This window comes from Antechinus flavipes, chromosome 3, assembly GCF_016432865.1.
Source record: "Antechinus flavipes isolate AdamAnt ecotype Samford, QLD, Australia chromosome 3, AdamAnt_v2, whole genome shotgun sequence".
Lineage (NCBI taxonomy): Eukaryota > Metazoa > Chordata > Mammalia > Dasyuromorphia > Dasyuridae > Antechinus > Antechinus flavipes.
This window is the reverse complement of record NC_067400.1, coordinates 249,390,292-249,405,212: the sequence shown is the minus strand read 5'-3', so window position 1 is coordinate 249,405,212 and position 14,921 is coordinate 249,390,292. Positions and strand designations below refer to the sequence as shown.

General features: G+C 36.4%; 1 protein-coding gene across 1 annotated transcript in view; it reads left to right on the top strand.

Annotated features, from left to right (window-relative positions):
• VPS26C (VPS26 endosomal protein sorting factor C) overlaps nucleotides 1-3,976 on the top strand; it is a 35,071-nt gene extending 31,095 nt beyond the window's left edge. Inside the window, exon 8 of the mRNA XM_051984861.1 lies at nucleotides 41-3,976. Coding sequence (XP_051840821.1) covers nucleotides 41-123 — 83 coding nt within the window. The 3' untranslated portion in view covers nucleotides 124-3,976. The remainder of the gene's footprint in view (nucleotides 1-40) is intronic.
• The last annotated feature ends 10,945 nt before the right edge of the window (nucleotides 3,977-14,921 follow it).

Here is a 14,921-nt window from a genome sequence, read left to right as displayed (position 1 = left end):
ATATGCAAGCCTTTAAATTTTTTCCTTTTTTTTTAAATAGAATTTGAAGTTAATATTGTGGTCCTACTTCATGATGATCACCTCATCACAGAGAATTTTCCACTAAAACTCTGCAGAATTTAAAGAAGGAAGATAAAAGTTTGGAGAAATTAAGCAATCAAGGAGAATTTCGAAGAGTTGATAGACTGTTACTTGGACTAAAAGTTTATAAATATATACTTGTTTTTCTTTATTATTTTGATCAGAATGAACTTAATACCCTAGAAAGTATAACATGTATTTTTTCCTTTTGCTTGATGTTTCTAGAGCATATGATTTTTTTAGTCACTAGGTTGAGGCATATATTTTCTTTGATATTCAAGGATCTTATTAGTGTTGATTAATAACATTACCTGGCAGGAAAAAAAAAATGTTATTTGTACTTAGACTTAAATTTTTTTCTCTAGCATTACATTGGAGAGTTTTGTAATAATTGAAGATCTTTCAGTGCTCTGGTAGTGCTCTAAGTCTATAAATTGCAGAGAAGATACAAATCTTTGTCACCTGGACTTCTATGAATCCAGTCCCTGTACCGTCCTAAATATCTCCCAGAATTGCCACCAAGGACTACTATAACTCCAGGACAAAGAGTTTTTAGCTCAAAATATAATTCCAGTCACCGTAAGGAAACTGAGAAAAACTGTGCTTAATGCTGGTAAAGTGCTTAATAAAGTCATCTCAGAGTAGATAGTGATCATTGCATCCAATTCTTGGTTCTGACACAGACTTACTGCCTCTTTGACTTCAGGAAAGTCATTTTACCTCACAGTGTCCCAACCAACCCACTGAAATTATACATTAACTAATCATCAGCTAATCTCCATTGGTTGAAATGAATTCCACATCAGAAGTCTTACAAAAATAATATCACAGATTCAGACTCCTCCCTTTTTTACCCTTAAAAATATATTTAGAGACAAAGTAATATGTTGGCCACATAGGAGGAATAAAGCATTTATTATATGCTCTAGGAAGTTGTAAGTATATGTTGGTTCTTTCATGAACCTTTCAATGACTTTGTTTTTCAAAGATCTCTTAAAGAAGCCATTATATGCTCAAAAAATTTTTTACTGTGTGCAGAGCACTGTGACCCAAGCGCTGTGGATATAGATAAAAAGCAAGATGACCCTTGCTCTCAAAGAGCTCACTTTCTAATGGAGGAGACAAGTTCAGTTACACATCTACAAGTCAGGTGGAAGAGTTCCGTAGTTGTTAAGAGTGCAGCGGCAACTGTGGGCTTAGCTATTCTAATCCATACAGTGATCCAAGGCAATTCCAAAAGACTTGAAAAGAAAAAAGCTATTTCCAGAGAGACTACTGATGAACTCTGAAAATAGATTAAAGCATACTTTTTTCATTTACTTAAATTTTATTTAATGCTTTTTAAAAAATACTATGACTAATGTGAAAATGTTTTTCATGATTTCACATCTACAATTGATATATTGCTTGCCTTCTAAATAAGTTGGAGAGGAAGAAGATAATTGTAACTCAAAAAAAGTTTTAAATAAATGTTAAATAAAATTAATTTTTTTAATTAGCAAAGGATACCTAAACATTGAATATATGCCAATAAATATGTTGACCTATTAAAGTCATGACCAAAAAAAAGGAAATATTTTATAATTGTGTTCATATACTTCCTTAGTTGTGTCTTGGTAGGTTGACTCCTAAATATTTCATACTATCTGTAATTATTTTAAATAAAATTTCCCTATTTCTGCTGGATTTTGGTGAAAATTGCAAAAATACTGATAATTTCCATGGGCTTATTTTATGTCCCGCAACTTTGCTTAAGTTAATTGTTTCAATTATTTTTCTAGTTGATTGTCTAGAGGTTTTTATATAAATCATCATTTTGTTTCTTCTTTGCCTGTGATGATAACTTTCAAATTTTTTTTGTCATTAATAGTTTATCAAAATGTGAAAGATGCATACATCATTGACAAACTACTCAAGCAGTTTATTACTCAGAAAATCAACTTATATAAAAATAATCAACACAAACGGAAGCTTAAAAAATATTTTGCTTGATTTTAAGGAAATGAATGTACTTATCCTCACTACACAAGGACATTTTAAAGATTCAAGACAAGGTTTCTAACACTAAGATCTCATATGCACCAACAGAAAGTTAGATTCACTAAGGTAAAAGTAAAGTTTTCTTTGAGGAAGAAATACATATTTCAATTTCATTTTGCCTTAAGTAGTGGTCACCTAGTTTATAAAGTGAAAGTTAAAACCTATTTCATAACTACATACGTGAAATGGTTCAAGAACATATGACTAGAAGATAATGAAATACAGTAGAAAAATTACTAGTTTTGAAGTTAAAATAACTGACTTCAACATTTATGAAAGCCTCTTATGTGCCAGTCACTGTGTTAAGTGCTGAATGCTTACTCTAGCCCTCACTTAATCTGTAAATTGATGAGCTAGTATGAATATTTTTGTGCATATAAGTCTTCCTTATTTCTTTGATTTCTTTAAAATATAGACTAACTGGTATTGTTGGGTCAAAAAAATACATGGTTCTATAGCCCTTTGAGCAGAGTTCTGTATTTTTTTTCCCAGAATGATTGGACCACTTTACAACTTTATTGACAATGTATTAGTATCCTATTTTCTCACACCAGTATTTTTTCAGTAGTTGCCATTTTCCATTTTCTGCAATACTACCTCAAATACCTCAAAATTGGCTTAATTTGCATTTTTTCCAACAATGATTTAGAGCATTTTTCATAAGATAATTAATACCTTTGAAAATTGCCTATTCATGTTCTTTGGACATTTATCAATGGTAGAATTATTTTTATATTTGGTTCAGTTCCCCATAGATTTGAAATAGAAAACCTTTATCAGAAAAAACTTCTTATAAAATTTTTCTCCCAGTTTCCTGCCTCTAATATTGGTTGCATTGGTTTTGTTTATTCAAAAGTTTTTAGATTTCATGCAAGCAAAATTATTTATTTTACTTCTTGTGTGATCCTCTATCTTGTTTGTGATCCTCTATCACAAACTCTTCCTTTATCTAGACATCTGACTGGCAAATTTTTCCATGCTCCCCTAATTTGCTAATGATAGTTCACCTTTTATATCTAAACTATGCTGAATTTCTACTTGACTGCTTTTCAGGTTGGAGTTCTTGTACTAAAAATTTGGATCTTTAGATTTATCAAGCACTAGATTACTCTGATCATTTACTTAGGTAAATCATATTACTGTGTTAATAAATTTCTCTGATCCACTACTCTTGTTTCTTAGCCATACCAAATTATTTTGATAATTAATCTTTTGTAATATTCTAGTATGGCTGGGCCACCTTCATTCATTTTTTTTTCATTTATTCCCTTGATATTCTTGACTTCTTGCTTTTTTGAATTTAATTTTTTGGTTTTGGGGAATTAGGTTGGCAAAACACTGAATAAATTAATTTAGGTAGAGTTGTCATTTTTTTACTATATTGGCTCAGCCTACCCATGAGCAAATATTTCACTAATTTCTAAATTTGTTTTTATTTGTATGAAAAGATTAGTTACTAGATTTGTCTTGGCAAGTATTTTATGTTATCTTCAGTTATTTTAAATGGAATTTCTCTTTCTATCTTTTCTTGCTGGGTTTTTAAGTAATGTATAGAAATGCTGATGAATAATGTGGGTGTATTTTCTGCTACTTTTCTAATTGTTAATTCTTTCAACTAGCTTTTTAGTTGATTCTCTAGGGTTCTCTAGTTATACTATCTTTTCTCTGAAGTGCGATGATTGTCTTTCTTCCTTTATTCTTATTCTTCAATTTCTTTTTTTTTCTTATTGCTATAACTAGAATTTCTAGAATAATATTGAATAATAGTGATGATAACAAGTGTTCCTTGCTTTACTCTTGTTCTTAGGAAGATTTCTAGTTTTTCCTGGTTAAAAATAAAATAATGGCTATTTAAGTATTCTATTATTTTTTTCTTCTATTAATTTAGGTAATTCATATTTTTGCAAGTAGTCATTCCGCTTAGATTTTCAGTTTTATTGGCATATAATTGGGCAAAATAACTCATATTAGTTCCTTTGATTTGAATTTCATTGGTGGTAAATTCATCCTTTTTTATTTTTAATCCTGGCAATTTAGTTTTTGTCTTTTTAAAAAATCAAATTAACCAATAGTTTATTTTTTTGTATTAGTTTCTTCCTGAAATTAATTTCCAGTTTTAAGGTCCCCAGAGAGCATCATTTTTCATGACTCATTGACGAGTCCTCTTGATGAAGACATTCCTTTTAATACAATACCAGTTCAAGTGGCCAGCTGAAAGCCAGGCAATGCAGTGCATGCTCTGTGGGATGACTCCTGAAAATTCATCTGTCCTCATGTACCATGTGGTGGACTCTGATCCATCTCTTCCTGCAAAGCCTTTAAGATTTATTTGAGCTATAAGTACACAGAAGCATCCTCTTTTTTCAGAGATCCTTCTGGGAATCTGACCACAAGTCCTCTTTTCTGCCCTAGAGTTAGGACAGTTAGGAGTGCCCCTGCCCACTGTGGCTGTAAGATGCCAAACAACAGTGTCCTGCTTTGCTGACTGCGGAGTTGGGCCAGGCCGGGCTGTGCTGGCTGGCGGAGCCTGCACTGAGACACACGCAGGACTCCTGACCCTTTGCCACAGACCCTCTCCAGTAACTTTCTAAGTTGTTCTGGTGTCCACAGGCCAAGAGATCCAGAAGCCTCCAGTCCTGCTGCTGATTCCCGTCCTGCCTCACTGACACTGGGCCCAGGGTTGCATTGGCTGGGCCTCCCACCATGGTGTCAGACCTTTGCTGCTGACCTAAGTCATCTTCAGCTCTGCTCCACCTTATAGGGTGCTTCAATGCTCTACAGCTTCGCAGTTTGGGGGAGAGCTGGGCGAGTTCGTGCTTTTATCCCATCATCTTCAGCTCTCTGTTCTAATGAGAAAGAGCTTCCCCAGAATTTCCACTGAGCCAGAAGGTAGAGTTACTGTGAACTCCTGAGTTCAGGAGCCTGTACAATGGGGACCTCTGGGGAAGTAGAATTTGTTGGCAGGGTCTAAGTGGAGATGATGAGCCCTGTTGGGTGGCAAGCGGGGGCCCCACGGGCAGACATCAGCATGTCACAGAACAATCATGAACACTTTCTCTGGGTATTAGCTGGAGGTGTGTCCTGGGAAAGGGACTGTTGACTGGAGTCCATCCTGGCATTGATGCCGTATTTGTGGGAGAGGCACACATCAGTGTTGTTGCTGTCCTTCTACACTATTCGTGAAAATCTTTTTGTCTTGGTAAGCCAGTCTTTGGGAGCTGGTGAGCTTTGGTTTTAGAAGACAATGACCTATACAGTCTACCTTAAACCTTGGACTAGATTTCCATAGGGAAACACATGTTGCCAATCAAAGGGCTAGTGTCTTTAGGTGCTATATTTAAAACAGAGTAAAAATATCTGAGTTTTTAAAAGACTGAAAGCTCCAAATGGGCTGAGGCAGTCTTTTGTACTTTCTGGGTAGCATATTGTTCATGGATTATAGTGTTGGTATTTGATACTATACTATACTTGTGAATTTCACCACCTGATTCATATAGATTTTAAAATATTTTGCTATCTTTTTAAAATATCACACTAATTTCCAAATAATTTCTTAATGAGAGAACTATCTGAACAAAAAAAAAAAAGACAGGAAGCAATTCTGCATAACTAACCAATACTGAATCTGCAAAGAAGGGATCATAGTCAATGGTCAAGCATTTTTTTTTTTTTTTTTTTTAGAAAATTCTTTTGGTTTGTTGAAAATAGTTGAGAGTAGAGTAACCTAAAAAGATGTTAAGCAGACATTTTGCTCTGTAATGATGCAAAGAATATCATAACATACATTATCATATTTTGGTCTCTTAAATTTCCTCTTTGATTTTACTGATACTATGAGAAAAGTTGTAGGAATCTGACTTTTTAGCTTAGAGCAAGGATTCTTAGTGTTTTTTTTTTTTTTTTCTTTTTTTCGGTGGCTTGGAGTCCTTTAACATCTAGTGGAGCTTATAGCACCCCTTCTCAGGATATTTTTAAATGCAAAAATCAAAACATGATTACAAAATAAACTAATTAGAAAGGGAATAAAGATGCAATTCCTTTTTACCTGAGTCTGTGGAACCCTTGAAATTTATTCATGAATCCTTTGGAAGAACCTCAGGTTAACCTATGTCTTTCAGCATTGTTATTTAGTCCTATTATGCTTTCTTTTTATTGAACTATGAGGGTATAATAAATTCTAACTATAATGTATTGTCCCAAAACATAATTTATTATGTATGGTTGGGATGAAAATCTCCAGCTTCTGTCCTTAGTATCCAAAATTACTGTCTTCCAATCTGATATTAGCATCTCATTCAAAGCAAATTTTTTTTAATTTTAAAAAGCCACAACTTGAATGTTTTTCATGCTTTTTTCTTGAACATTCTATAAGCTTCTCCCCACCTTAGTAGATACTGTTTATGAATTCCTTTGGCCAAAATAGTCCATCATTTGTTAACAGACTCATAATGGCAAGACTCTCTGATGGTCACTGGAGTCTTCGGTGATTAATAGATGTACAGATTCTGAAATTATTTTATCTGATTGTAATTTTTTTATCATTCCATTTCCCCCTATGCTGTATAATCTTTAATCTCACTCTCAATCATCAGCATGATCTCCTTTCCTCAGGTCTTTCCCAAAACATCACCATTACATTGGCTTAACTCTCCCTTCTCTATTCCCAATGTTTGATGTACCATATCAACTCTAAACTTCTAATTTTGAATCTTTTTTAAAAACCAAATTTTGCTAGCATTGTAAATGTTTGAGGTGGTAGACTCTTCCAGAGCATGCTATCCACTAGGCATAGTTTCTAAAAATCCAAGATCATCAGCTCCAAACCATGATAAAGAAACAGAAGAGATTTTCAGTGACCAAATAGAATCTCTGTCAATTGTAAATATTTAATTAACCCACATGCAGATATTTGCACAATTCAAGCAATTCAATTCAATCAGTTTTCAAAACTGATTGATTCAAAACAATCAGTTTTACCCCAATTCATCTCAATTTTCACATTTTCACAGTACATTTCACTTTGCGTGAACATTCATAGAAGTCATTCCAGGTTTTTCTGAGAGCATACTGCCCATAATTTCTTACATGCCACAATTTATTCAGCCATTCCCCAATCCATGGGCATCCCGTCAGTTTCCAATTCTGTATCCCCAGAAATTTTATAAATTTTTTTATTTATTCATATAGGTCCTTTTCCTTTTTTTAAATTTTAAATTAAGAAAAAACTCTCTGTTGGGATACAGATCTAGTGTGAATTGCTAGGTCAAAAGGTATGCACAGTTTTATAGCCCTTTCGATATAATTCCAAATTCTATAGAATGGTTGGGTCACTTCACATTTATGTCTCATTTTTCTTATATTCCCTCCATCACTCTTCATTTTCCTTTTCTGTCCTACTAATTAGCTAATCTAATAAGTATGAAGTTATATCTCAGAATTGTTTTATTTTGTATTTCTTCAGTAGTGAATTTCAGAGTGTTTTTTCATATTGCTATGAATAGCTTTGGTTATTTCATCTGAAAACAATATCTTTTGATCATTTTATCAATTGGGAAATGACTTTTTAAAAAAAATTTGATTCAGTTCCCTATATATTTGAGGAATTGAAGCCTTTATCAGAGAAACTTGCTTCAAAATTCTTTTCATAATTACTTTTACTAACTGTATTTTCCCTTTTATTCTCTTCAAAAGTATTTTTCTTCAGACTACCTCTACCCCAATCTGCCTTCCCTTTTATATCCTCCCCTACCCTGTAATGGGCCAGAATTCTGGAGAAATTTTTATAACAAGGTGTTAACTCAGTGTAATTGATAAGACAGAGATTATCTAGTTTAGCATGGTGCTTAATAGTTCTCTAAGTTCAGTATCATTGAATTAATCTTATAACAAATAATGAGTCCCAAGTGATATAATGATTGGCCTATACTCAGTATGATGAATGGATTTAAGTATAATAGAGTATTTAAGAGGTCAGAGTCAGACCTAGAAGGGGACTTTAGGAGACTCAGAGAAGACAGAGGACCGAAGACTGGAGCTTCAGTCTCAGAAAGACATTCCATCTTTGATCAGGCTCCTGGTGGCTCCTTCATTTCTCCACTGAAACCAAGTCCCATATGAAGGTCTCCAGAAAGCTAGCCTAGGCTCCAGGCAAGGAGACAATAAAGACTTTGGACTTTATCCCTGGATATTCTCATGGTGATTACTCAGCTGAAACAAAGGCTGGTCTCAAGACCTCCAGAAAGCTAACCAGAACATTACATATTGGCGCCCAAACATAGAACTAAGGATTTACACTCAAGCAGTACAGACTGACACGATCCTGAGTTCTGTGGAAAAGTCTCTGATCTTGAGTTCAGAGGAAAAGTAACCCAGAAATTAGGGTGAGTACAAAAATAGACAAAAAGGAAACTTTGTTAAGAGTTAAACTCATGTTTCAGCTGAAATGGGACAAATGTTTAGAAAGGAGCCTTCTCTCTCTACTCTGAGGAAAGTGTGTAGAAAGCATAAAAAAAAAACAAGGTTTGATTGTAACTTGGAAGTAGATCATTGAACTCTTCAAAACATTAAAATACATATCTTCTTGGTTCTCTAAGGAAGAAGAATTCGAGCCAGACAAGTGGGAATTAGTAGGAGAGCAATTAATAGAATGGTCAATTAATGGTCCTAATTAAATTCCTAAAGAAGCATTCTATATATATAACTTAATACAATTGGCTTTAAGGAATTACACAAGTATTAGAATAAGGAAAAAGAAGAAAGAGCAGGAGGAAGAGGATACTGATAAAACAATTGAAAAGCATGAAGAATTAGACAAAAGGAATTAAGTACAATGCTGATGAAATTAAGAAGTATGGTGTTTCACAGCAAGAGCCATTAGGGCATTCCCCATTCTCTGATCTACCCCCCTCAATTAACCCTTCATGGGTGGAGGGAAAAAGGGGAAGGCCAGTGACACCACAGCACCACTCACACAGGAGCTTTGTCCACCCCCTATGACAAGATTACAAAAGGCACCAGTTAAAGCTAAAAATGAAGGACAGGATATATCTGATATAAGAATAGAAACATACCCTGTTATTCAAAAGTTTGACTCTTCAGGTCAAGAAAGGAGAACATACATTCCTTTTAATCTGGAAATTATCAAAGATCTAAAACAGGATTGCCCTCTTTATGGAACTACATTGTCTTATATTAAGATGCTACTAGAGAATTTGGCTTATGAAATTTTAACCCCTAGTGATTGGAAATAGTAAGGACATGTTTAGAACCTGGACAAAATTTGTGGTGGCTTTCTGAATATAGTGAACTCTGTAGGATATAAGCCCAATGAAAAAGGCAAACCGAAGTTAAAATACCAATCACTTTTGATCAACTGGCAGATAAAGGTCAGTATGCAGATACTTTATGCAGATTAATTACCCTTTGATAGCACATGAGCAAATTGCTGCTGCTGCAATCAAAGCATGGGGCACCCTCCCAGGAAAAGATCGAGGGGAAGCCTTCATGAAAACAGAGCAAGGCCCCAATGAACCTTTTGCTGATTTTGTGGGACATCTGCAAATAACTGCCACAAGAAGCACTGGTGAAAATGCAGCTACAGGAATTATGATAAGACAACTTGCTAAAGAAAATGCTAATGAGGTTTGTAGAAAAATTATAGTTGGACTACACAAGGATGCTCCTTTAGAAGAGATCATAAGATGCTGTGTCACAGTGGGCACAAATGCCTTTTATACCCAGGTTATGATGCAGAACATGGGAAGACAAGGTCCCTCTTGGCAAGGGACTTCCAGAGAAACTCATCGATGCTTTCAGTGTGATAAAGTAGGGCATCTGAAAGCTCAATGTTGGCATAGAGACAGAGTGAGAAGACAGGGTGGGAGAACAAGACCCAAAACCCCATGTCCAAAGTGCAACAGAAGCTTCCATTGGGCCTCAGAATGTAGAATGACCCAGGAAAACAAGAGGCAGGGCCCAGCTCCAGGGTCCAAGGCAAAAACAGGTGGGGCATGATGGCAGCTGAGGATACATGCAGAGAGTCTTTAGAAGTTCAGGACTCTGATATGATCAATCAGCAGAGAAGCAATCAGATAGGAGAAAGGGATTGCATTTGGGGAGAATACAGGCTTTTTAATTTGACAGGCGGACAAATGTCCAGTGTGAGCAACAACAATGTAATCACCAGGTGATGTGGAGAGATCCAGAAAGTGGTGAATGGAAGGGATCAGATAGGTTAACTGCCTGGGAGAGAGGGTTTGCTTGTATTCCTACAAACAGAGAAGGAAACAGATGGATGGCAATGAGACCTGGAGAGAGACAGAAAAGGAGAAAAAATCTTGAAACAAAGGAGAAGATCTAAGAAACATCTGACACTGAAAGAGCATGGCTAATAATGAGACTATTACAGAACTTCAAAACCCGCAGGAATCATTGGATTTCCTGAGATAAAAAATTGTTGATAAGACTGTTACAGAACTTCAAAACCAGCAGGAATCATTGGATTCTCTGAGGCATGATAAGGCTGACACAGGACTTCAAAATCTGTAGGAATCATGGGATTCCCTGACACATGAAGTAATGGACAATAGATTGGTTTTGAACTATTTCTAGGACTGATGGATATGTATAATTCCTCATGTTGATCTATATTGTTTGTTATATCACTACAAGCTTGAACTATATTGCTATGTCCTTGGGCAATACCTCCCATATTGATGGATTTATGTATACCTGTTTCAAAGTTAGACCCTTTAGAAACCCCACTAACAAAATCTGATTTGACTGCCCATTTTCCCTTTGGTGTTTTCACCTCCCTTCCTGAGACGTTAGGGAGGGTGTGATCATCTCCTTTATGGTGTTTTCACCCCTTTTCTGAGAAGTTGGGAAGGGCGTGATCACCTTTTTGGGGTTCTCACCTCCCTGAGAAGTAAGGGAGGGTGACCACCCATGTTTTTAAACAAAAGAAAGCTAGAGATGTAATGGGCCAGGATTCTGGAGAAATTTTTACAAGATGTTGTAATCCACTTATCTGAGTGGATAATACAATGGTTATCTAGTTTAGCATGGTGATTAATAGTTCTCTAGTTCAGTATGATTGAATTAATCTTACAACAAATAATGGTAACCTAGTGATATAATGATTGGCTTATAATCAGTATGATGTATGGATTTAATTGTAATAGAGTATTTAAGAGGTCATAGACCTAGAAGGGGACTCAAAGAGACTCAGAGAAAACAGAGGATTGGAGCTGGAGCTCCAGTCTCAGAGAGACATTCCCTTTTTGAACAGGCTCCTGGTGGCTCCTTCATTTCTCCCCTGAAACCAAATCCCATCTGAAGGGCCTCCAGAAAGCTAGCTGGGGCCGCAGGCAAGGAGACAGACTGTGAAGGAGACAATAAAGACTTTGGACTTTATCCCTGGCTTTTCTCGTGGTGATTACTCAGCTGAAACAAAGGCTGGTCTCAAGACCTCCAGAAAGCTAACCAGAACATTACACCCCCCTTCTCTGTGTCCTTCTCCTCCTACTTTCCTGCAGGGTAAGAAATGTTTTTATATCCGAGTGTGTATGTTATTCTCACTTTGAGCCAATTCTGATGAGAGTAAAGTTAGTTCCCTCCCCTTCCTCCTCTTCGCCACTGTAAAAGCTTTTTCTTGCTTCTTTTTTGATAATTTATGCTATTTTACCTCTACTTCCCTTTCTCCCTCTTACTTCCTAGTTTTTTTTTTTTTTTTTTAGATATTTAGAATCTTCATAATCAACTCTCACCTAATGCCCTCTATCAATATTTACTCCTAACTGCCCTAATAATGAGAAAATTCTTGGGAGTTACAAGATGATGCTTGTAGGAATGTAAACAGTTTAACCTTATTAAGGGCCTTTATGATTTCCCTTTCCTGATGATCTTTTTAATGCTCTTTTTGAATCTTGTATTTAAAAGTCAAATTTTCTATTCAGCTCTAGTCTTTGGATCAAGAATGCTTGAAAATCCTTTATTTCATTGAATATCCACTGTTTCCTCTGAAGGATTATACTAATTTTTCTGGGTGAGTGATTCTTGGTTGTGATCCTAGCTCCTTTGCTCTCCAGAATATCATATTCCAAACCCTCTGCTCCTTTAATAAAGCAGCTAAACCTTGTTATCCTAACTGTGACTCTACTACACTTGAATTGTTTCTTTTTGGATGCTTGCAATATTTTCTCCTTGACTTGGAAGTTGTGGAGTCTGGCTATAATATTCCTGAGAGTTTTCATCTTGGGATCTCTTTGAGGGGATCGGTAGGTTCTTTCAATTTCTGCTTTACCCTCTGGCTCTAGAATATCAGGATAATTTTCCTTGATAATTTCTTAAAAGTATTTGGAGAGGCTTAGGGGAGAGATTGGATGAATCCCTGCCTTTATTCCCCCAGCTTGACTCTGCCCTCAATAAACATATCCTCATGAAATGTGTCAAGCATGGCTCTAAACATTGGGGATACAAAAAAAGGAAAAGACAGCAATTGGTCTCAGGGAGAATTGACAAGTCACTAAACTTTTGTGTGCCTCAGTTTTCTCGATTGTAAAATGGAGATAATAAAACCTATTTCCTAGAGTAGTTGTGAGGATTAGATATTTTTAAAGTACTTAGCACAGTTCCTGGTGTATAGTAGGTAGTTATTTCTCTGCCTCTCCTTTCCCCTTAGAACAAAAATGACATTTCTTTCACAGGAGGCCAGGGAGAAGCTCCTTGTACTCCCACCTACTTAATCTTTTCTGGCCCACGAGTAGGGACCTCCTTCTGCCTGGGAGTGCCATGGAGGTGAGAGGAATCTTCATCCTTTGAGAAGCCTCTGAGGGACAGTCCCCTTGTGTGGGGGCTTGTAGACCTTTTCTCTTCCTCCTTGTAGAAAACAAGCCCTCTCCCAACAATGCCATTCCTTGGTTCTCCAAAACCTTTCTGAAAAAAAAAAAATTGTGCCGTTGATGCACTCAAAAAAACCAGGTCCTCAGTAGGAGTTGGGCTGTGGGGAGGGGCATTGATAGAAGGTATTTATTGAATTTAAGTAGAATCAAGTAAGCCTTTGTGGCTGGACATACATTTGCAACTGCTGCCCCTGGCTATTGCCGTGGGACCTGTATTTCTGTCAGTTGTCCTCTCTTGTGGTCAGCTGCTAGTCTGAGCTCTTGTGTCCTATTCTGAGCAGGTAGAGGGTTGCAGGTCTTTCTACACTTACACTTTCACTGTGGGGAGGTCTGACTCTCCCCTTTTCTCCACCCTCCTATTAGTACGTCTAGGGTCTCTGCTGCCACTGCCTTCATAAACTCAGCAGGAGTTGTCCTTTCAAGTGCCTTTCCTACTGAGTTGTGACAAAGAATCAAGAAAATTCATAGGGCAAAATTGAAGTTGATTTCTCAAATTATAAATTAAAAAACAAAACTCAGTTTCTCCAGCATAATTGTTAGACATTTCTAAAATTTCAGAGAATCTACTTTGCTTTGCATTCTGCCATTGCTGAGGTCCCTCATACCACCTCCTCAATGGCAGGCTATGTCCATAAAATTATAGCTCTTTAGGCCTTCCCAAAAGGCCAAATGATTTATATAAATATAGCTCCATTAGAACTAGAAGAGAAATTCTTTTAGAAGGCTTTTCCTGAGGTAATTAGGTGATGACACCATTAGCAAAACAAATGCAATCAATCTCTGCAAGGCCTGAGCACTGCTAGTTTTTCTGAATTTGTCTTTTCCTGATGAGGAGGAAAAAATCTCTCTGAACACCCCAAATTCAGTACTTCCAATATGTTTTGAAGGAATATAAAATTCTGAAGAGATTCCTGACAAAACTTGAAGGCATAATGGTCTGGCTGGAGGGCCTAAAACAAATTACCAAAATTATCTTCAAGGTACAATTCTTAAAGATGTTCTCATATGGATCCCTTCTTGATAAGTAACCACAAATACTTGAAAAGTAACCACACTAAATGCTAGGAGTGGTAAAGACCAACATCTCTGGAGGCATCCCCCAACACACCACCTGAAGTATAAAGATGAATAAGTCCGTCGGTCGATAAGGATTCATTAAATACCTACTATGTCCCAGTCAAGTGCTGAAACAGAAGGGGAAAAGACAGTATGTCATCAAGAAACTCACGATTTAATGGGCTAGACAGTACATACATACACACGTATACACAAAATGTACAGATATGTGATATGGAGGCTACATAATGATGAGATTCTGGGTATCAAGGTGGGCATAGCAGAGAAAGCCTGAAGCTCTCTTCGATGAGACTACAATACTCCTGAGGCAGGCAGGGAAGGACTTCGATGGGGTTGTCCCAGCTTTAAGTGAGCCTTTGTTCAAATGGACTTTTGATTACAGTCCCACACTAAATGGGAGTCTCTAGAAACTCACCTTATTGAGTCAGAAAGCCAAGTTATATCAAACACCTGAGGTTATATTTCCCTTCTATAAGACCCAGTTGGGATGTAGATGTTTGCTAACTCAGGACCAAGCTCGCTGTGAGACACTGTCTCCCACCTCATAGCATCTTCCCTTTAATGGTTTCCTCCTCCTGATTAATTGTGAGTTCTACTAGGGAACTTGTTGTTCCTCCCTGTGAACTGGTAAAAAACTTCCTTGCTGACTCCTATGTGTCAATTCAAGTAATAAATAGTGCTCTTTTGTAACTTGTGATGGTTGCCTACGACACAATGTCTTTATATCTCAAAGTGAATCTCTATTGTTATATACTATTTTTATTTGATATTCTTTTTTTTACAATCCATTGCTCTTCTGAATTTCATATTACCACTCCTGGG